The sequence below is a fragment of the Diabrotica virgifera genome, chromosome 1 (genome assembly GCF_917563875.1).
Source record: "Diabrotica virgifera virgifera chromosome 1, PGI_DIABVI_V3a".
NCBI lineage: Eukaryota > Metazoa > Arthropoda > Insecta > Coleoptera > Chrysomelidae > Diabrotica > Diabrotica virgifera.
Genome location: NC_065443.1, coordinates 49,071,747 through 49,096,486, shown reverse-complemented (window position 1 = coordinate 49,096,486; position 24,740 = coordinate 49,071,747). Strand labels below are relative to the sequence as shown.

The following is a 24,740-nucleotide window of genomic DNA, read 5'->3' as shown; positions in this document are numbered from 1 at the left end:
CGATACAATGATTCCACCTTTTGAGACGCAATCTAGCGACATGTCTCGTATTACGAGGAAAACAACGAAAAGCCCTAGATACAAAGTTTACTACTTTTAGTATAGTACCCAAACCCAGACATCCAAAGTGAAAGTTATCCTCCAACAACAAATTGTTCTATATGGTCCATATAATGTTCAGAAAAAAGTCACACCATTTTGAGCGTCGGGTTTGCGGGGTGGGGGGAGAGGGGGGAGAAATCTGTAAATTCGTAGTTTTTTTAGGTTTTTCGTCAATATTTCTAAAACTATGCGGTTTAGCATGAACAACCTTCTATACAAAATTGTTCTACATTAAATTTGAAATAAAAAAGGCCCTATGCATAACCCTTCTAAAATGAACGGTTCCAAAGTTACGGAGGTAGTATAGTATAATTGGTCCAAAAAAGGCCTAACCCAGACATCCAAAGTAAAAGTTTTCCTTCAACACCAAATTGTTCTATATGGTCCACATATTGTTTAGTAAAAAGTTACACCATTTTGAGCGTCTGGTTTGGGGGGGAGATGGGGGAGAAATCGGTAAATAAGTAGTTTTTTTTAAGTTTTTCGTCAATATTTCTAAAACTATGCTTTAGCGTAAAAAATGTTCTATAGAAGAATGTTCTACATAAAATTTAAAACAAAAAAGGTTTATACATAATTGTTATAAAATCAACGGTTCCAGAGTTACGGAGGGTGAAAATTGGAGGTTTTCGATACTTTTTATATTTACCGATTTGTCCCCCCTATCGCCCCCAAACCCGACGCTCAAAATGGTGTGACTTTTTTCTGAACATTATGTGGACCATATAGAACAATTTGGTGTTGGAGGATAACTTTCACTTTGGATGTCTGGGTTTTTGGTATAGTTTTACCATAGATTGCCCAAAAAATATAAAAAGTATCGAAAACCTCGACTTTTCACCCTCCGTAACTATGAAATCGTTGATGTTATAACAATTCTGTATACAAGATTTTTTGTTTTAAATTTCATGTAGAACATTTTTGTATATAACATTGTTTACGCTAAAGCATAGTTTTAGAAATATTGACGAAAAACTTAAAAAAACTACTAATTTACCGAATTCTCCCCCATCTGCCCCCCAAAACGGACGCTCAAAATGGTGTAACTTTGTACTGAACAATAAGTGGACCATACAGAACAATTTGGTGTTGGAGTAAAACTTTTACTTTGGATGTTTGGGTTAGGCCTTTTTTTGGACCAGTTATACTATACTACCTCCGTAACTTTGGAACCATGCATTTTAGAAAGATTAGGCATAGGGCCTTTTTTATTTCTTTTGGTGCCCTTTTGGTGTTGGAGTAAAACTTTTACTTTGGATGTTTGGGTTAGGCCTTCTTTTGGACCAGTTTTACTATACTACCTCCGTAACTTTGGAACCATGCATTTTAGAAAGATTATGCATAGAGCCTTTTTTATTTCAAATTTAATGTAGAACAATTTTGTATAGAAGGTTGTTCATGCTAAACCGCACAGTTTTAGAAATATTGACAAAAACTTAAAAAACTACACTACCAATTTACCGATTTCTCCCCCCCCTCCCCCCCCCAAACATTGTGTGGACCATATAGAACAATTTGGTGTTGAAGGATAACTTTCACTTTGGATGTCTGGGTTATGCCATCTTTTGGATCAACTATATTATACTATTTTTAAACAATTAGAATAATTGAAATAAAAATATAATAAATATTTTAAATCTAAGACTTTTCGTTAATAAACTGCTTTCTGGCTGCATCCTGTATCTCCGGCTTTTACAATATATAAGCACAGAGACGACGAAAATAGGAGAAAGCAAATAGAGGACACTTAGGCCACGCATTTACCTTCTCTTCGTCTAGGAAAAGGACCGAAAGATAGTTTCTAAATACTCAAAACTGAGTAAAAATGAAAAAGATAAAGGCAGTTTTTGTTTACATTTGATTCAGAGTTGGACCACCATCTCCATATAGCTATTTTTCAGCATCCTCATGCATCCTCAGTGAAGCTATGCAGTCACAACTCTGAAAGAAATATCAACAATCTGCCTATTTAAGGGAAATTATCGCGATACAATGATTCCACCTTTTGAGAGGCAATCTAGCGACATCCCTCCTATTTCGAGGAAAACAACGAAAAGCCCTAGATACAAAGTTTACTACTTTTTAAACAATTAGAATAATTGAAAAAAAAATATAATAAACAGTATTTTAAATCTAAGACTTCTCGTTAATAAACTGCTTTCTGGCTGCGTCCTGTATCTCTGGCTTTTACAAAATATATAAGCACAGAGACAACGAAAATAGGAGAAAGCAAATAAAGGACACTTAGGCCACGCATTTACCTTCTCTTCGTCTAGGAAAAGGACCGAAAAACAGTTTCTAAATACTCAAAACTGAGTAAAAATGAAAAAGATAAAGGCAGTTTTTGTTTACATTTGATTCAGAGTTGGACCACTATCTCCATATAGCTATTTCAGCATCCTCATGCATCTTCAGTGAAGCTATGCAGTCACAACTCTGAAAGAAAAAATATCAACAATCTGCCTATTTAAGGCAAACCATCGCGATACAATGATTCTACCTTTTGAGACGCAATCTAGAGACATCTCTCTCTCTCTCTCTCTCTCTCTCTCTCTCTCTCTCTCTCTCTCTCTCTCTCTCTCTCTCTCTCTCTCTCTCTCTCTCTCGTATTACGAGGAAAACAACGAAAAGCCCTAGATACAAAGTTTACTACTTTTTAAACAAAATTAGAATAATTGAAATAAAAATATAATAAATAATATTTTAAATCTAAGTCTTTTCGTTAATAAACTGCTTTCTTATATATTATTATATTCTGGGGAAAGGTACAGACATCGTGATGTACCCATATTTGACTCTTAGTTAACATGTTCCTTACTATTACATAATATTTTCATAAAAGATATCTTTACTATGCAACTTACCTCTGTGTGTCTATTATGTCTCCATGGATTTGTATGTGTGTAAATTTGAGTTAAATGGATACAAACAGACAAACACCTTTATAATATTCAGTGAATTTGACAAGGCTAATGATACAGTAACTCCAGAGCCCTTAGGAAGTAAAGTGATAAGAAACAAATCTTGTCTGAGTACGTGAAAGCTGTGAAACCATGGATAAATAATTCACTAATAATAGAAATCACAAAACTGGAAATCAATACACAAAAATCAAAAAAGACGTAAAAAAGATGAGGAATAAAGTAAATATCGTAAAGTGGAATGTAAAAACTATCCTAACAGTAGAAAGAATTCAATAGCCCAACAGAGAAAAAGAAGGAATTACATAATATAATACAGGGTGTTTCGTTAATAATTGTCCATATAGTAACTGGAGAAACCTTAGCACAAAATACGAAGATTTAACCTAAAGCACTTAAGGCTATGGGTACATAATTCGCGAATATTTTACGTGTATCCCTACTTTTTCTGTCTTTACACGGCAAATTACGTGTAGTAAAATTCACACTGGTATGGATATGTAAACATTACTAGAATGTCATTCTACTTGAAAATGTCATCATTAATTTAAAGAGATGGGTTTTGAATGTTCTTGGATAACTGTTATTTTTATAATTGCAAATTATTAATTCAGTTAATAAATGTGATAATTTTTTCACTAACTATGTATTCAGTGATTGTAATAATTTATTTGTACAACAAAGACTAATACTCAATCGAGAAAAGAGGAAAAGTGTTAAAGTGATTTTTTAATAATATATTGTTATGGAACGCTTACAATTTTGAACATCTTTAACAACAAAATACTTGAATCACAGAATATATTATCCTGATGTATTCTCTGCTTGGATCTTCCACAAATAATACACAATAAATAACTTTTTATTAAGTTCACTTCTTAAATCAATTATTTATCAAATACATAAATATCAATAATATTTAATCAATAACTCAACATATTCCCGATCCAATGCCAAATATTTAAAATTGTCAATGATTGTCAGTGTCTGACTGACAATATATGCTGACAATATTATATTCCGCTGAGTGCGTTGTAAGACAAAGATAGATTTGGAAAATATTACCACAACATTGTGTATATTTTTTTCGAATCCTGAAAAAACCAATAAATATTTTTGAAAAATTTAAACGCAGAATGAAAGACTAAATTATTACCGAGGGCCGAAAGTCCCTTAGAATAAATAAGAAGTTTATTTTGAATGATATATTTGAAATTAAAAATCGCACTAAATTTTCTCTTAGTTTTTCACCCCTGAAACTTATTAAAATAAACATTATAGAAGTTCTCAGGGACTTTCGGCCCTCGCTAATAACGTAATCTTTCATTCTGCGTTTAAATTTTTTAAAAATACTTATTAGTTTTCTCAGGATTCGAAAAAAATTAATCCCCATTTGAATAGCATTGCAGCCGAAAATACGTACCGATCCTCTTAAATAAAATGTGGTTCCTTACTCAGTTATAGGGTGTTTTATCTAAAAATTTAAAAACTATTTTTGCTCGGTGTTTTAAAACTATTCGACGTATCCTTTTGACTTGGCAGGAAGTATAGGTACTGTACAAACTACTTAATTATGTTAAACAAACGTTCTGGCTATTACCAGAGGTGTACGACGGGGGAAAGTGAATGGTTGACCCTTTCCAAATTCTACGCCACTGGTGGAATTGCTATCCTAGTAAAATTTTTGGATTCTCCAATACTTTCTACGAAAATAATACTCTTTATTCGTAATGATTAATAATTAGTTTTCGAGATCTTTGAAATTAAAAATTAAACGACACGGTTATTTTGATTAGTGTATTACTTCATTTTTAATTTTAAATATCTCGAAAACTAATCATTTTATCGTTACGAATAAAGAGTATATTATTTACATAAAAAGTGTTGGAAAATTAAAAAATTAAACTAAAATAGCAATTTCGTCAGTGGCGTAGAATTTGGGAAGGGTCAACCAGCCACTATCCCCTGTCGTACGCCTCTGGTAGTAGCTAGAGACCTTTATTTATCTAAATTTAGTAGGGTGTAGAGTACCTACAGTTTCTGCCATGTATGATAAGGATACGCCAAATAGTTTTAAAATACTGGGTACAAATAATTTTTAAATTTTAATCATATATGAATCATATAAATTAATCAAAATAACTGTGCCGTTTCATATTTAACTTCAAATATCTCGAAAACTAATGACTTTATCGTTACTAATGAAGAGTATATTATTTACGTAGAAAGTATTGTAGAATCTAATAATGGCACTAAAATAGTAATTCCTCCAGTGGCGTAGAATTTGAGAAGGGTCAACCATTCACTATCCCCTGTCGTACGCCTCTGGTAGTAGCTAGAAACGATTGTTTATCATAATTTAGTAGAATGTATAGTAGTAGCACTTTATGTCAAGTACGAAAAGGATACGTCGAATAGTTTTAAAATGCTTAGCAAAAATAATTTTTAAATTTTTAGATAAAACACCATGTAACTCAGTAAGGAACCACATTTTATTTAAGTGTTTTAGGTTAAATCTTCGTATTTTGTGCTAAGGTTTCTCCAGTTACTATATGGACAATTATTAATGAAACACCCTCTATACTGATAGTAGGGGAGCCTTAGATGCTAAATTTGCAGTTACTAAAGCGTCATGAACAGCTAATGGGTTGTGATGATTTGGTCCTAAAACGAAAAGAACTTAAGTTAAGTTTTCATTTTTTAATTTAATTTTCCACTTCCAAAAATCGTTATTTCCAATTATAGCGCCATCTAGCCATAATGTTCACCGAATTCATCCAAACCAAATGTGTTCGAATAAAAGTTACTTATTTTTACATACAGTGCTAGTCAAAAGTCCGTACCCCCCTCGTATCTTTTGAACGGTTATACCTATTATAGTGAAATTTGGAGGGAGAAAATAAACGGACGTAAGCTTCTTAACTACTAGTCATGACAGGTGACGTAATAGTGACAGATGACGTTGCAGACCCACTGTGACCGATAATTTTAAATGGGACCCTATGGCAAGTGATACCTCGTTTGAAAGGTATTCAAAATACCTATTCAGTCATACTAATTTTTTTTTTGGTATTAGTTGATCTGAATTTTGGTGAATAAATTAAATGAATATAATATTATAGGTTCGCATTTAATTAATAAAAATTCCACTATCCGCCTATGGTTTCTTTGTCAAAAAGATTGACATTTTTCAATTCTCTATTAGTTTTTACGTCAATGTCATCCTTTTTGACAAGTAATTATATGCCGAATTTTGAATTTTTATTAATTAAATGTGAAACTCCAATTTTATATTTATTTCATTTATTTATCAAAATTAGCTTAAACTCAAACAAAATTATTATGACTGAATAGGTATTTTGAATACCTTTCAAACGAGGTATGACTTACCATAAGGTCCCATTTAAAATTATCGGTCACAGTGGCTCTGTAACGTCATCTGTTACTATTACGTCACCTGTCATGACTAGTAGTTAAGAAGCTTACGTCCGTTTATTTTCTCCCTCCAAATTTCACTATTATAGGTATAACCGTTCAAAAGATATGAGGGGGGGGGTACGGACTTTTGACTAGGACTGTATAATCCAAATCTGCAATAAAACATGGGGGTTCCTATTTATTATTTTAAAATAACCCGGCGTCCCACTTCTTTAGGGGTCATGTTTGGGGTCATTCGATAAATTTTTGAAAAATATTGAACACGTATTTTTCAGTTTTTCGATCTGATGTTCATTTAGCAAAATATCACGGGGTTCTTTTTTAAAAGTTTACAGTTACCCCCACCTCCTCTGTGGGGTATCGTATTTTGTATCAATCGATTGATATTTAAAAAATATTGAACACGTATTTTTCAGTGTTTTAGTCTGATGTTCGTTTAGCGAAATAGTCGCTTTTTTGTGAACATTTGTGACTTGCCCATTTCCTTATGCCCGCTTAAATCGTAACATTTTTAAAATATACACTGTTCTTCATGTACCTACTTAACTTACGTTGTCTTAATGTGAAGTTTTCGAGTTTTTCTAAGGGTATATTTTTTTACGGACTGCTTCCAACGTACGCCCCTGTATTAAGAGTCCACATATATGGTAGGAGTGCATTTACAGAGTGGATTCAAGGTTTCTCCCTATGTGATTTTCTGACGCTCTCGAGTAACGCGTAAAATCCTCGCTTGGGCTCCCCTACCATTATATTTATATTATTATAAGCAATTCAAATAATAGGGTGAGAAAAGAAGAAAGTATTAAAAAAGAAAAACTTGCCATTATCCTACGGGACAAAAAATAAGGAAACGGTAAGAACCCGCTTTCATGACCTTATGAAAATTAAAACAGAGTTATAGATTTTTGAGCAATCAGTGGATGAAGACATTTCCGTAAATAACATGCTGATGGTAGTAGAAGAATTCGACGCTAAGTTTGGTAAAAATAAAAATAAAAGAATAGTAAAAGGAAAGAACAAAGGAAAGAACAAGTGAAAGAAGCAGTTAAGGGAATGAAATTAAAAAAATCTCCAGGCCCAGGCGGAATAAATCCAGAGTTGATTAGGTATTGATCATCAAAACTGTTTGACTGTTTGAAATGATCCGAAAATTATTCGAAAGATGCTTAAACGGAGAAGAAGTTCCAGAAGAATGGAGACAATCGTATATCTCTCCAATACAGAAAAAGGCACAAAGACGGATCCTAAAAACTATAGCGGGATCGCAGTGATTGCTACTATAGGCCGACTATACTCAAAAGTACTACGAAACCTGACAGAAAATGATATTAAAGACAAACAACCCGAAGAACAAGCGGGATTTAGGGTCGGACGCTCCACTATGGATAATATTTTCACATTAAAAATTACAATGGAAAAACGAATGCAGAGAAATAGAGAAACCCATATAGCTTTAATAGATTTGGAAAAAGCAAATGACAGTGTACCGATCTACCAACTATGGATAGAAATGTGTAACGTGAAAATAAACCCAATTCTTATTAACGCCACTTAAAAATACTACGAACAAAACTTTGCAAGAATTAAAATGGGACAAGAAATCACCTCTTCTTTTCAAACAACAAAGGGACTAAGACCAGACTGCTGCCTGTCACCAACCTTATTTAAAATCTATTTGAACAAATCCTTAGTGAAATGGGTAAAAAAATGTAGAAACATGGGAATAACGGTGGAAGAAAACACGCTATATACACTTTTCCTTGCGGATGACCAGGTAGTAATTGCCGAAGACAGCGAAGATCTTAGCTATATGGTAAGAAAACTGCACGAAGAATATGAGGTGGCAGGTCTAAACATGAATATGACAAAATGTGGATATCGGGAACAGATGAAATATGTGACCTAGTATTGGAAGACGACAAAATCAAAGGTGTGCAATCCTGCAAATATTTGGGGGTAATTTTCAACAAGAAGGGAAATAGCGCAGATGAAATCAGGGAAAGAATAAACAAGGGCAGAGCAGTGACCCGTGCCTTAAACTCCCTTCTCTGGCAAAAAACAATTCGACGAGAAACCAAAAACACATTTACGGTAGTATTGTCCAAAGTATTACACTTTACGGTTCGGAAGTATGGGACGTCACCAAAGCTAATAGAAGCAAACTTATGACGACAGAAATGGATTACTTGAGACGAAGTTGCGGTAGATCGAAACTGGAGAGAGTTAGAAACGAACAAATAAGAAACGAAATGAAAATGGAGCGAAATATCAATGATGACATAGAAAGAAAACAATTAATCTGGTTCGGACCTGTTAAAAGAATGCCAGAGTACAGATGGCCTAGAAGAGTACTGGAATGGATCCCTCCTGAAAGAAGAAAGAGAGGACGACCACGGAGAAGTTGGCGCAACGATATTGATGAAGCAATGGCGGCAAGAGACTTAGAAGAAGCAAGAACTGCATATGACAGAAAAATATGGAAATGGAGGGCGGAGAAGCGGCGATAGCCGTAACAATCCGTTATATTATATGTACGGTGACCATATCTTTTTAAAGAAAAAAAAAGTACAAAAAACAAAAATGTATTAAAAACGCAAAATGTATCTTTTTATTGGACAAATATAACTTTTTGGCATTAAAAATAAATAAGCTATGTAGCTAACCATAAAAAATTATATAAATTAAACTAAACATAACACGTTATATTAACCTTGAAAAAGTTACAAGCCTGTAATTAAGAGTTTTTAGATGAGGGACCTGGAATAGCCTCATCTTCTTCCGGTTTTCTGCATCATTCATATTTTTCTGAACTTAAAATTAATTTAAGAAGGTCCGGCTTCGACTGAAGTAAATGAAACATTTCATACAAGTCTCATCAAAATTTGCGTACACCAGCATCGCTGCCTTGAGAGTGAATATGGACATTTGTGACTTTTCCGACGTCCAATAATTATTTATTACAGAAAATAAACGCACGATAGCCGCAACAGTACCCGGAAGACAAAAAATAAATTCGCATAATATTTGTAAGTTTTTAAGTTTGAATTGATCTACACCATGGACGTATAAATAAAGATTTTTAATTATAAAGATCTTTATTTATACGTCCATGATCCACACACTTAAAAACTTGAAGCCATCGATCCTGACTATTTTCTTCTCTGTTCCACTCAGCAATTTTTTCTTTTGTAGCCACGTCTTTCAAAATTCCCAGTTCGTCAAAGAGTTGATCTTCATTTAACATGGTTGCCTTGATACCTATACAATTTAAAAGCTTCGAGAGAATAACAAACATCGTTCCATGTTATTTCACTTCTTAGATCTATCCTTTTGAATACTGTAAATTAATGATCATTTGTACTCCAGTTTTCTAGGTAGGTAAAAGGTAGGTATTTTGTGTAAAAATGTTTAACTTGTGCAGTAAAGTCTTGTGCACGACCACCGCACCATAAGCCTGATGTCTCATCATCATCATCATCATCATCCAACCAATTCACGTCCACTGATGGACATAGGTCTCCCCCAATTGTTTCCACACCTCACGGTTTTGTGCTGATTTTTGCCAGTTTTTACTAATCCGCCTGATATCATCTGTCCATCGTGTAGGCGGCCTTCCTCTACTTCGTTTATCTTCTCTTGGTCTCCACTCCATCAGCTTTCGTGCCCATCTTGAATCTTTCAGCCTGGCGACGTGTCCTGCCCAGTTCCATTTGAGCCTGGTGATACGTTCTACAACATCTGCGATACCGGTTGTTTGTCTGAGATCTGCCTGAGCCTGATGTCTCACACACTTAAAAGGTTTTTAAAGATCATTCACAAACGCATTTACCACACACTTGATATGGATATTGAAGAAACCCACTTTGGATTCCGTAGAGGCGTAGGTACCCGTGAAGCTCTGTTTGCATTCAACGTACTAATCCAGAGATGCTTGGATGTGAGCCAGGATATGTACGTCTGTTTCATAGATTACGATAGGCTTTCGATAAAGTCGGCCACAAAGAGCTAATGGACGTCCTTAAAGCAAAAAAATTGCAATACAATGACTTTTGAATTATAACAAATCTATATTAAGTATAAACAGCAGGCACACATACAACAGTTCGAAATTAAAAGAGGAGTGCGACAGGGGTGTGTATTATTGTCACTACTACTATTCAGTGCATACTCTGAAGAAATTATGAAAAAAGCTCTTGAGGGAGGAACAGCAGGAATAAAGGTAAATGGAACGCCAACTAACAACATTAGATATGCGGACGATACTATCATAATAGCGGACAACCTCCAAGAGCTAATGAACAAGATAGTTGAGTATGGAGAAAATATGGATTATCAGTAAACATCAAGAAAACTAAATTTATGAGGATATCAAAAACCCAAAGTAATGATAAAAGACTGACAATTAAAGGTAAAACAAGTTGAAAACTACAACTATCTTGGCACAATAATTAATCACACAAACGATTACTCCAAAGAAATCAAAGTTCGAATAGAGAAGACAAGAACAAACTTCAATAAAATGGGAAAGGTAGTTTGTGCAAGAGAACTGAAATAATTAAGTAGGTTAAAACGGCAATTGAAACGGCAATATTTTTTCCAATTGAAATAATTAAGACTTGAGAGTTAGGCTGGCAAGGTGTTATATTTTCTCGACTCTGCTTTACGGGATAGAAGCATGGTCAATTAACGCGTCGACTACTAAAAATTTGGAAGCATTTGAACTGTGGGTGAAGGTACCTGAAGATAGCATGGACCGAGCCTATAACAAACAACGAAGTCATGAGAAGAGTCAACAAAAGAATGGAAATATTGGAAACCATCAAGACACAAAAGCTGCAATACATGGAGCAGTATACAAAGAAATTTGTTTAAAAGTAGTAAAAGATAAAAAATATTCATTTTTTAGAAAAAATAAGTACATTTGCGTGTCCTTAGAAAGGTTTTAAAGTACATTAGGACAATATTTAAAAATAAGTACTGTCCTACTTAAATAAGTACATATGGTCACCGTAATTATATGTTAAATCACTAACTTCTTAATTGACTTAAAAAAAAAAGATTTATTTCAAAATTAAAAGTTACACTTCGTTCTACGATAAAATAAAGCAAATAAAATTGTATAATTCAAATATGTTATAAATTTATAATCTTCCTACAAAATGTGGTGTCGGCGTTTCCCACGAAAGGCTAGCTTTGGTCAGAGGTTGATGTCCATGCATGGTCAGCTATCTCTATGGGAACGCTTGCTGAAAGGATGATGAAATAGGAACTGATATTGCGAAACCAAAGAGTCGGTAACCCTTGAGTTGTTCAAGGTGACTATTTTCACATATAACAGCTCCCCTCATTAGTGAAAAGTCGATGCGTTGCTTCGACTTTTAAAGTTCAATTGGGGTTTCTGATACTTCTTCATTTTCTGGGTGTACGTCTGGTCTTCTTTTAAAGGTTAATCCTTTAAGTTTCTGTTTAATGGAACTGCTGCGATGTGGTGAAGGTGGAGGTGAGTCCTGCGGATAATTCATGGCAAGTCTTGGAAATCTTTTGCGTCTACATTTGCAGAAGATGTATACAAAAACTAGAATGATAATTAATGATAAAGACAGTATAGTGAACCAAGGCAAATGTTCTTCGATGAATGGTTAGTGCATGAATCTTCCTATAAAATGTGATGTCGACGTTTCCCACGAAAGGCCAGTTTTGGTCAGAGATTAATGTCCATGCATGGTCAGCTATCTCTATGGGAACGCTTGCTGAAAGGATGATGAAATAGGAACTGATATTGCGAAACCAAAGAGTCGGTAACCCTTGAGTGGTTCAAGGTGACTATTTTCACATATAACAGCTCCCCTCATTAGTGAAAAGTCGATGCGTTGCTTCGACTTTTAAAGTTCAATTGGGGTTTCTGATACTTCTTCATTTTCTGGGTGTACGTCTGGTCTTCTTTTAAAGGTTAATCCTTTAAGTTTCTGTTTAATGGAACTGCTGCGATGTGGTGAAGGTGGAGGTGAGTCCTGCGAATAATTCATGGCAAGTCTTGGAAATCTTTTGCGTCTACATTTGCAGAAGATGTATACAAAAACTAGAATGATAATTAATGATAAAGACAGTATAGTGAACCAAGGCAAATGTTCGTCGATGAATGGTTAGTGCATGAATCTTCCTACAAAATGTGATGTCGACGTTTCCCACGAAAGGCCAGCTTTGGTCAGAGGTTGATGTCCATGCATGGTCAGCTATCTCTATGGGAACGCTTGCTGAAAGGATGATGAAATAGGAACTGATATTGAGAAACCAAAGAGTCGGTAACCCTTGAGTGGTTCAAGGTGACTATTTTCACATACCTATAACATATATATAAAAGGAAAGGAAAAAATACGATCCAACCAAAGAAAACAAGACAAGCCTATTTAACCTAGTTCTGGCGACGAAATACTTGTTTGTAAAAAATTCCTGCAAAAAATGAAACATAAAGTAACTTACATGTTTTAGAAGACGAACGAACAGCCGTCTGTTCGTTCTGGTCGAAGAATTCTCCGATATAGTCGCATCTCAAATACTTCCAATTTTCTGCACATGTATTCGTTCAAGATTCTCCATTCAACGCCACAAAAAAGGACAGAGAAGACGTAGCATCGCAGCATTCTTAATCTTATGCCAATAGAGAGAGATAGATAGGTTGTGGTTCTTGAAGAAGGTCTCCATCCTGTTGAAGGTGTCCCTCTTTGCTTCCAACTATTGTTTTCGCTCCTTGTTATCGGGTCCATGAGTTTTGTAGTTTTTCATTAATATATTATGCTATCTAGACCAGGAAGGATCTGTTTTTAGGTGGATATGAGAGGTGGCATTCGGATTTTTGCGGATAAAGTTAGGTGATAACTTCGTTAATAATTACTGACTTATGCTTCTTTTCAAATACGCCTGGAACATTAATAAAAAAAATAAAATATTTAAAAAAAATTTTTTTTCTATTTTCTTTGCTTATAACTTTAAAACGATTCATTGTGGAACAAAGTCGTATAGGAATAAAACAAAGATAATTAAATTTTCTATCAGATACGATTGGTTAAAAATGTCTTAATTTAACACCCTTGCTGCAAAATAGCAATAAATATAAAATAAGGGGGTAAAACAAGCCTGTCCATATTCAATGTTTTTTCATCACTTAGGTTACACTTGCAACCTTCCTAATTCGCTTAGAAAATTTTTGTAGTGCTAAAACCGTCAATTAAATTTCATTAAAATTGACTTACTAGATTTTGCATAATAATTTTGCAATCTAATCTTTTTTTAAAAAATTACAATTTTTTAAAATCTTGCACAACCAAAACTAGAACATACAAAGATTTGTCAATTATTTTACATATAAATAAGCATTCCACCTATCTAATGCACTTTACACAATTGAAATCGGATTATTTAAGCAGCCTCAGCAATGTTTTAAATTTATAAACAATTTTTTGGCTTATAAACAAATTAGTGCTGTGTCCAGGAGGGGGTGCTACGGACTCCTTTATATAGATAGACATACCCAAGTTTTTTTTTATGTATTTTGACCCGTAGAACACGAATTTTTTGGGTAAAAGTTGATCCGGATGTCGATAAGATTGTTATAAACAAAGAACTTGAGGAATTACATAACATCGATTTTTCGCAAAATAAAACATTTTTTTTTCATTTCGTGGGTAATTCTAAGCAAAAAATGTTCTTACAAGTTTTTTCGTAGGATGCATAATTTTCGAGATAAACGCGATGAAACATTCAAACAATCGAAAAATTGTCATTTTTGAACGAGAATAACTTTTGATTAAAAAACAAAATAGCAATTCTGCTGACAGCATTTAAAAGTTTTAGTCAAATTATACCGGTTTTATCTATTTGCATTGCTAAAAATTAATTTTTTTATTATTAAACAAAGATATTTGTTTATAAGCCAAAAAATTGTTTATAATTTTAAAACATTGCTGAGGCCCCTTAAATAATCCGATTTTAATTCTGTAAAGTGTTTAGATAGATAGAGCATCTTTTTATATGTAAAAAAATTAGCCTACTTCTAAATGGTCTACTTTTTGTTCAGAACGATTTTAAAAAATTTGAACTTTTTTAAAAACATTTAGATTGCAAATTTATTATGCAAAATCTATTATGTCGATTTTAATAAAATTTGGTAGATCATTTAAGTCAGTCATAAGAATTTTCTAAGCGAATTACTAAGGTTCTAAGTGCCACCAAAGTAGTTAAGAAACATTGAATAACAACAGGCGTATTTTGCCCCCTTATTTTGTATTTATTTCTATATTGCAGAAAAGGTAATACGTTAAGACATTTTTGACCAGTCGTATATCATACAATATTCAATTATCTTTATTTTATTTCTATACGACTTTGTTCCAAAACGAGCCGTTTTAAAGTTATAAGCAAAGAAAGCAGAAAAAATCGATGTTTTTCGAAATTTTTAAATATTTTAATTTTTTTATTAATGTTCCGGGCATATTTAAGAAGGAGCATAAGTCAATTATTATTACTGAAGGTGTCACCTAACTTTATCTGCAAAAATCCGAATGCCACCTCTCACATCCAAAAATATACTTTTTTTTACAAATTAGTCCCTGGTCTAATCCCTGATGGCCGTTTTGTGATATCAATGCTAAATTAATCATCAGTTCCACTTTTTTATTCTACTGCTACATGCAAAGTGCTGCTCCATTTTAAATTATTTTTTCTTGACCATCCATTGCTTTGTTCACATTTTTAATTTATTATTTTGCTTTTATATTCTTTAAGGATTGTCCTTAACACTTTTCGTTATAATTAACACAGGTCTTATTCCATCTTTTTGGAACATTGAATCCAATATTCGTTGTGTTGAACGACTGCTTCGATATTTTTGTTTCGACTAAGTTAATTTTCCTAATTGGTATAACTTCTATTAGTAATATCTGTATTATGTCCATTAGATTTGTGCTAATATTTCATTTACATATTTTTCTTTTTTTACAAGGTTTACCTTAAATTGTTCTTCTAATCATTTGCTATACTTGAAATTTGTGGATTGATCTTCTAACATTTACATACACCAAAAGTAAAAGACGGTTTTTAAACCGTCTTTCACTTTTCTATCTTTACTTAGATTTGAGTACAATTAGGAAGTTTCTTTCTGTCCTTTTCCTAGACGAATGAAAACGGAATGTGACTGCAAGAAATCCTTTTTGTTTTCAATATTCGTCGTCTGCGGTCTTATAAATTGTAAAAGTCGTAGATTAAGGATGTACCAGAAAGAATTTCCAACAAGAAAAGTCTCAGATTTAAATTACTAATTACCTTTTTAATGGTGGATTCTGCATCTGAGGCTCTTCAATTTGTTAAGATCTGTCGCTGGATTGCGTCCCAATATGAATTTGAATGATCTTTCAAATTCCCCTTAAATTAATGGGAAGCTGTTTTTCGATTCAGAGGAGTGCACGCTAGAGCTATTGATAAAGCCTGAAATAGTTGTAATAGCTGTCCAATAATTGTGCATGTGCATCCCTCTGAATCAAAAACAAGCAAAACCATCTTTTACTTTTCTATCTTTACTCAGATTTGAGTACTAGGAAGTTTATTTATGTCCTTTTCCTAGACGAATGAAAACGTAATGTGACTGCATATAGTGGAGTCCGTTTTATTTTCTTTATTCTTCGTCTGCTGTCTTATAAATTGTAAAAGTCGCAGATTAAGGACGTACCAGAAATGATTTCCAACAAGAAAAGTTTCAGATTTAAATAAATATTTACCATTTTAATTTTTATTGTAATGGTGCATTTTGTATCTGAGACTTTTCAGTTCATTTACATACTCTGTTTAGTTTTGAAAGTATTTGGAGGTTTTTTTAAATGTCAGTATTTTGATAAGAAATTTTGTCTAGATCACCAAACTGTGATCTGACCATATTAAAGTCGGGTCCATAGATATTTCGCCCGTCGGCAAATTCAAACAGATAACATTTGTATTTTATGAAATTCGAGTAAACCGATGTCCCTTTGTTAAGGCACATGCCCGTATTTTTACAACCGGGTTACTCATCGTAAATCAATCAGTTTAACACTTGAAAATGTATACTTAGGCATTAGTACAGTTAAAATTGATAGACGATTATATTTAGATGAAATATTAAGCAATAGAATTGAAACTTTTCTCTACTTTTAAGGACAAAAAACAAATTCATTAGCGGAACGTGATTCAAAATTATTCTGCAGATTATAATTGAAGCAATATTTGATTAAATCGTCTCATTTTTGGTGGTAAAAATATTTTAAATACATATATTAATTTGCCTGGACTAAAGGTAGTAAAAGATGGTCTGGAGTTATATTTTTGTTTGAATTTGCCGAACGGACGATAGATAGATGTTGTCAACTTTATATTAATAGTTATTTATGATATAAATGTTAAAAGTACACATTTAAGGCACGCATGTGAAAGTTTGCAGAATGAGCGAAGCGAGTTCTGCAATTCACCTGAGTGCCTTAAAAATGTACTTTTAACACGCATATCATACAATATTTTTTCTTCAAACGTAATTACAGGACAATATCTACAAAAATTTTTACTTGAACATTCTGACTTGAACTTACTGGAACTGACATTCCATTTTTATATTTTTTTGAAATTACATCAAAATTGCCTATACGGTCAATACGAACTGCAGTGCCTTAAAATTTTTAAAGCACTAGTGCCTTAAAAGTAGCATTTTTAACGCTCGTATGGAGTGCTAAAAATTTCATTTTTAACACGGTTGTAGAAAAAAGGTGTTATGTTAAAAAAACAGTAAAATCCTTTATAAAAGGTATATTTAAAATCCCTCAAAAGGGCCACATCAAAATCACATAACTAGTTTTCGATTGGTTTACCAGTCATCATCAGTGCTTACCTAAAATAAATATAACCTGATAAAATAATGCAAAGATATTGAAATTTTGACTATGGTTAAAAAAATTATAGGTTATACTCACGTGCAATGTACATGCTAACCACCAAGATATTTAACAAAAATATGTGGGTCAAAGTCCAGTAAAAGTAGTCCGTCAAGGAAACATTGACGAGAACACCTCTACCTTTTCTCAACATCTCGAACAAAAAAATCATACCTTGAATATCCCAGATGATGTCGCTCTACTTCACAACATCCCACAAAAAACTTCTTAAAATTAGACTTGTTCAAGGACCTAGAAATAATCAAAAAAAAAAACAAAAAAGTCCGAATTGTGTCAACCGCCATGTTTCGTTCAATCTGGACTTCCAACCACTCCATCGACAACTTTTTTCTTAACACATTTACAATATCACTTTTCACCCCCCTTCTATTGCTTCGTTCACATTCACACTTATAATAATTTATCTGATACTAGCCACAATAATCCTTTTGTCATCTTTAGCCATCTAACCACTTTTATCTATTAATAACATACATATAAATTACTGATATCATCATCCATATTATACAAATTTTCGTCTACATACAACCCACCACCATATTTCTACATATGGCTATTCTCACCCTATCTATTCAATCTGTCATTACTAACTTATCTCATCTTTCGTAAAAAAAACTCAAAAATCTAATTTTCTTTCTGGGTCTCGGTCATGGTCCTTTCTCACTAATTTCCTCACAGACATTTCTTACCCCCCAACCCCTACTGTCATCATCCTATTACGGTTTTGGTTTTTGGACCCTTAGGGATCCGGGCAGCCTGCGAGGTCTTGTGATTTCTTACACACTTACCTACACAAATTCCAACAGCTACCAATAAGTTAAATAAATTCGATAACTTTAAATCAACACAAAATTGCTTTTTTAAATCTTAGATCTCTTGATAATAAGATTTGATTACTGAATTTAGTTCTCGAATACAAAACTTTTGTGTAGTGTGGTTTGCCTATCTAACTCCACTTACAGTATACGTGAATACATTTTTAACTATAACAACTAGTTTAATGAATTTTAAAGGATAATTTTCACAATGGAGTGTGTTGTTACACCATAGTCTTTAAATATGACAGGTTAATTTTCAACTTACTGTGGACCTGTCATTTCTGTCTTGTCGTCGTTCGGAGGTTTCTATCCATTTCATTGTCACTTGCCGTCATACTTTTAACATGTGAACAAGTCAAATCCACAGCTCAGATGTTACCTGGGACAGATTAGCAAAATATTTTACACATCCACGCTTAATGTAGCATTTTAAACCAATGTTTCCTTGACGGACTACTGTTACTGGGCTTTGACCCACATATTTTTGTTAAATAACATCTTGGTGGTTAGCATGTACATTGCACAGGAGTATAACCTATAATTTTTTTAACCGTAGTCAAAATTTCAATACCTTTGTATTATTTTATCAGGTTATATTCATTTTAGGTAAGCACTGATGATGACTGGTAAACCAGTTATTTGATTTTGATGTGGCCTTTTTGAGGGATTTTAAGTATACCTTTTATAAAGGATTTTACTGTTTTTTGTATTACATGGTATACAGCCAACTACATGAAAACTTTTTCCTTGTGGAAGTGTTATGTTATTTCTATTGTTGATTGTTAACCTTGTGTATTCTGCCAGATATCCCAGGTATGTAATCTGAAAGCGTAACAAATAAACATTTTATTTATATTTTACAGAATGGGATTTTTTGAAGCAGGAGTCGCTCTTTCATTCATAATTGGCAGTCTTTGTTCCTCTTATCTATTCTATGCTACCAATTACGTAACTATCTACATAATTTCAACTTCAATGATGTGTGTCAGTCTTTTGTATAGTATATTTTTGGTACCGGAATCTCTCAAAGTTGAAAAAAAGGTAAGAACATTTTTAAAATTTTTAATTTTTGGCTATTATATTATATTTTTACAAAAACGTTTTTTTTCTCAATCAACATCTTTTAATTATACGGTATGTTTAAACCAATAAATGTAAAAAAAACTTTATCTGCAAATAGGTATTCTAGAAAAAGCGTATAACGAAAGGACAATAAAGCAGGAATATTGTAGACCAGAATAAAAAAGAATTTGTCTTGCCACGCACAGGGAACTATACCATAATATACAGGGTGACGCAGATAAAATGCCAATTCGAAGCATCTCGAGAACTAAAGGTAACTGAATCATGAAAATTGGAATGAAGGGGTTTTGAAGAGAGAGCTGTTTAATGAAAATATTTTCATCTATTTGCTAGTCCCGGTTATACCGCAAGTTGCTTATAACCTTGTTTTTTTTAATGGCACACCCTGTATATTTTACATTTTTGGATTTTTCTCAATGTTTTCTTTCTAGAAATATGAGGCTTTGACATGTTGTACGGGGTAGTTTAAAAGATAATTACGTTTTCTTATTACTTCCGTAGCAATATTCACACCCTGTAGAACTGTAGAACTGTATTTGACATCAAAAACTATATTTGAGTTCAAATGATTGTATATTAAATTTAGAAAATGTACGTTGGCACTGAAAAATTTTGACCAAGCTAAAAAAATATTTTAGTATTTATTTGATTTTTAAACTTTTGAAACTCCCGGATAGCTCAGTGCGACTAGCGGCTGACTCGCACTTCACTTTGCCGTGAGGTATGTGAGTTCAAGCCCAAGCCAGGACATCGAAAAACAAAAAGGCTAACGCGTCAGTATAAAATTCTAAATATGAATCTGGTGCTTAGACTGGAATATGCGGGAATCTGATCGGCCTATCAGGGAGCAGTACGGCAAGGGATAATGGCTTGCGGCTCGGTGATACTCTTCCATAGATCCCTACCGGAAGGGAGTTGACGCCTAAAATACCGGTATATATATTTTTTTTGTAGATGCCCTCTTTAACAGAATTGATGTCAGATGTAAATATTAAAGAAATTATTAGAGTTCCGTTTATAAGGAGGGAAGATAACACAAGATATTACATTCTAACCTTGATGGGGACACTTGTGGGTTACAACTTTGTTATGGGAGGGGATATGTCAGTAAGAACCCTCTTCTTGCGACAAAAAGTTCATTGGACATTGTCCCAAATTACTAATGCCCAAGTTTATGGTGAAGCTGTAGTGATTATAGGAACAATATTTGGAACTACAATATTATATAAGAAGCTTAAAATGAAAGAACTTCAGCTTGTTGTTTTGTCACTCGTAATATCTATTGTTACGTGTATTCTTAATGGATTAGCAACTAGTGACATCTACATATATGCAGGTAAGATTTATTATATTTACATACATTTAATATTATGTATATATTTACAGAATGGACTAAAAGTCTGAGAACGCATAATAACCTCTTAAATGGTTGGTCCTTATTACACAAAACTTGTATTTTGCAATATGAAGATTTGAAATTTTTGATGTTTGTAACGTTGCCAGATGTAGCATTTTGCTCGTATCATTGTTCACTTTAATCTTTTTTAAATACAACACACTCTATATTGTACCTATATATATATTGAAATCTACACTTAAATACCAATTTAACTTTATACAGTACTTTAGATTTTATGTAATCAGAAATATCACAAAAAGGTAAAACAAAACCTTAGAATCGCTTAAATGTCTCAATAACTTTTTTGATTCAAATTACGTATGTGCAACTTTTGAACATAATAATAAAAAGTTTACAACATTGCTAAAATATGAAATGTCTACCTAATCTAGTGTTCACAGTGTCCTCCATTGTTAATTTGATAGTATCCTAAACAATGGTAGAATGCGTCTGTTACATGTGTCCATGTTTCTCTAGAAATTAAATAGATTCATTGATATTTTTTTGCCTTATCTCTGAAACTCTTGCTGGTTTAGTTTTACTAATTCTACTTTTCCAATGTATGTTTCCTATTTATAAAAAAAAATCAATGGGAAAATCCCAATAGTTGGCTGTATACCATAGTTTAAAAAACCAATACAGAAGTAAAAACTTCGAGATGTATTCTGGTATAAAATCGTTTATTTAAAAACTATAAAATGTCATCGAATGCAGAACGTTTTCGTTCTAAACAGAACATCTTCAGTGCATCCTACCGAGTATTTTGAAACTAGCACACCGTAAATAGTGTTAACATCATCATATATGGTTTACATAATGTAATATGTTAAAATGTTATGACTACAAGTCGATGTTAATGGATAAAGTGGAACACATGCTAAAAGGGTGCCATGGTTCCCTGCTCGAAGATACTAGGTACTTGCCAATTCAATGGGCACAGACCAACTCAGTTGGTCTGTGCCCATTGAATTGACCCGTGCATTTATTTTTCTAGCATTGAACACAAGCCAACCCAACCGTTGGCCATCGACGTGCGAATAGAGACGGGCAAAATGAGTGCGGACATGTAACGGTTACTTTTGATACCGGTTCTAAGTGGTACTGAGTACAAATACTTATTACAAAATACTGATGTATCTGATCCTTGTACTGAATTGAGTAAACAACTTAAAATCGGTATTTCCGTACTTGTAACTAGTAGCGTTTTAAAAATATCTTACACGTCCCTAGTAGTCATAGCGGTATGACTTTCGAAAACCCCGAATTTGATCATAAGCGGGTGCATAAAAAGATATCTTACACTGAGTATTTTATTTCTGCACATAAACATACACATTATATTATTTAAAATAATCTCTCTCCTACTGCTCGGTCATAACTCATATTCCTCAATTTACTGCTCGAATAACAATCATTTACAATTACTGCAAGATCGCAATCATTTACAATTACTGCAGGTCATAATTCATAATCCCTCCGCTATTGATCGCTCATAAAAAATAACACTATCTGCATATTTCGTTTCTAATTTTTAAGCATAAACAAAAATGATGTAATAAACAAAAATCTAATATGCCGACAAGTTGAATTTGAGGGTAATACGATATTTTATCGATTACGGTTTTAAGTAACATGCTCATTTTTCACCTTATTTTTCTAATAATGTGATTTTGTAAAGGCATAACTTTAAAAGTATTAATTTCGTATCGCTGCTTATTTAGTCTGCCAAAAGTTGTCAGAATTTAATGACAAAGACAACGCAATTTTCACTCGGGGTGTTGACTATGCTAATATTTTTATTTATCATAAATCATAATAAATTGTACTTAGGTACCATTCGTATTCATTTCAGATACTTCCATCTCGCAAACAAAAACACGTAAAAATAAACATCTGGCGGTGAGTCACGCGTCCCACGGCCAAGAAAACTGTACGCGCCGATGACACACGTTCCCAGGCGAGACCTGCGAACGCATGAACTGATTGTAGGATGAGCAATACTCTATACGCAATTCGCCGACGCAGGTTGTGTCTCGCTTAGGTTCAATTTGCGCCGGACCTAATACTACCTTTCACAGCCGTTGCGGTTGAGAGCGGCAACGTTGTCAAGAAAATTCTCATTTAGTTTGTATTGGCCCTATCCTCCGTACACTGACTCTAATGTCTGACATGCGGATAGGCACATATTGACCGTTCGAATGTCACCGTTTACTCATCCAGTTTCATCAAAGAACTTTACAATTTTTTATACTGTCACGTTCCGCCATGGACAGGAGAATGTGGGAAAGTATCTTTGAACAAGTTGCTACTTCACTATAAGATTATCAGAGTTTTTATTTCAGCGGTTTTTAGCATTCTGTGCTTTCTGTATCAAGTCGTGTTTCTGCTGCGTATGTCATTATTGGTCTGATGACTGTTTTGTAAATTCTGTCTTTTGTAAATTTCTTTTCCGATATTTTTATTGCTTCAGCCGGTCTACCTACAGTTCTGTTTGCTCTTTTCACGTGATCTTCCAGTTCGGTTTCGAGCATTCCATAGCTACCCAGGCAACCAAGAGACGTCATATAACGTCGAGGAAACGTCAGTTTTTGGTTGAATATACACACGTGGTTGAACATTACGTTATATAGACGTCTTTTGTAGGTGATTTTAAATATGTAAGACCAATGACGTTAAAATACGTTTAAAAAACGTTTTCATTTCAGACAGCCTAAGTCTGACCTCACAAAATTGGGAGGAGCTTAAATCTTGTTTATATTGACTCCAAACGGTTTCATGTATAACGTTAAATGTTCATGAGAAATTTCTCATTTATTGTTTACCTGGTTTGTGTCTTGTGTGATATAATAAGATTTTCATTTACATATTTAGTCGAAGAAACGTGTTAAGAGATTTTTTTCGTTTTTGCTCAGTGAGTTAGTTTAATGCAGTGATTCTTCTTGACAACTATTTGAGGTTATGGTTATTTATTTTGGATGTTTATTTTCTATTAATGAACTAATAATTATGTGCATGTTAAATAATTTGTTAATAAATTTATTTATTAGTTTATATGTTGTTTCAGTGATTGACACAGTAAATAGATATATATAAAAGTATTAAAGACGTGATTTTACCGATGTACAAAAGTCGTCATCTTTTTGACGTTTGAAAATCGTCACAATCTCGACGTGAAAAAACCGTAGGTTTGATGGCGTCTTAAAATCGTCACAATTATGACGTCAAATCGATGAGACCAATACACGTAATTTTTAACGTTAGTACTACGTCCTAGAAACACGTCAATTGGTCATTTTTATGACGATTTATCTACGTTATAAAAAACGTGGTTTGGTTGCCTGGGTAGTTAGTATGATGCGTAGATAATATTATTTAAACTTCACCACTTGTTTAGTTTTATCTCTCCAGCTCCAGCTCTCATTTACATCTTATTGGATTTGCTGTTGTAACCAATTCTTTTGTATTTTTCGGAGGGAATTAATATGTTAAATATTTTCTGACGGTTATATTAAATTATTGAAGCATATGTTATAAATCTTCATTTTGAGAGATTAGTATGGCATCGTCTGCATAGCAGAGTATGTTTAGTAATTTTCTCCCATTTGGTATGCTTTTTTATTATTTCATCCATGATTGGTTGAACAATAGAAGAATCAGGGAATTTACTTGCCTTATCCCATTGCCAGCTTCAATTCGGTCAGTTTACCTTCTACTCTTACCTACTTTCATTGTGTTTTCTTTTCCAGAAAAATGGCTTTGGCAGAGCCAATTAGCCAGACTTGTTTGTGATTAATTGCAGATTAATAGTCATAAATTTCTTATTTTATAACATAAGTACTACAGTATTATTTTTATGATACATATGTATAATACACTGTGTTGTTTTTTATTTTGTTTTTATTGTGTTGTTCTGGTAGATATTTACATCGTTTAAACATTCCTAGAAGTACCTGTTTCGAGTACAATAAATGGATAACGTCCTTTATTTTAACCATATCAAATGCCTTAT

The 24,740-nt window shown here is 33.3% G+C and overlaps 1 protein-coding gene across 1 annotated transcript in view; it reads left to right on the top strand.

The window, feature by feature from the left end:
- LOC114324748 (proton-coupled folate transporter) overlaps positions 1-24,740 on the top strand; it is a 71,095-nt gene that overhangs the window by 30,479 nt on the left and 15,876 nt on the right. The window contains exons 4-5 of the mRNA XM_028272578.2: positions 19,113-19,290; positions 20,287-20,668. Of these exons, the coding sequence (XP_028128379.2) occupies positions 19,113-19,290; positions 20,287-20,668 (560 nt within the window). The remainder of the gene's footprint in view (positions 1-19,112; positions 19,291-20,286; positions 20,669-24,740) is intronic.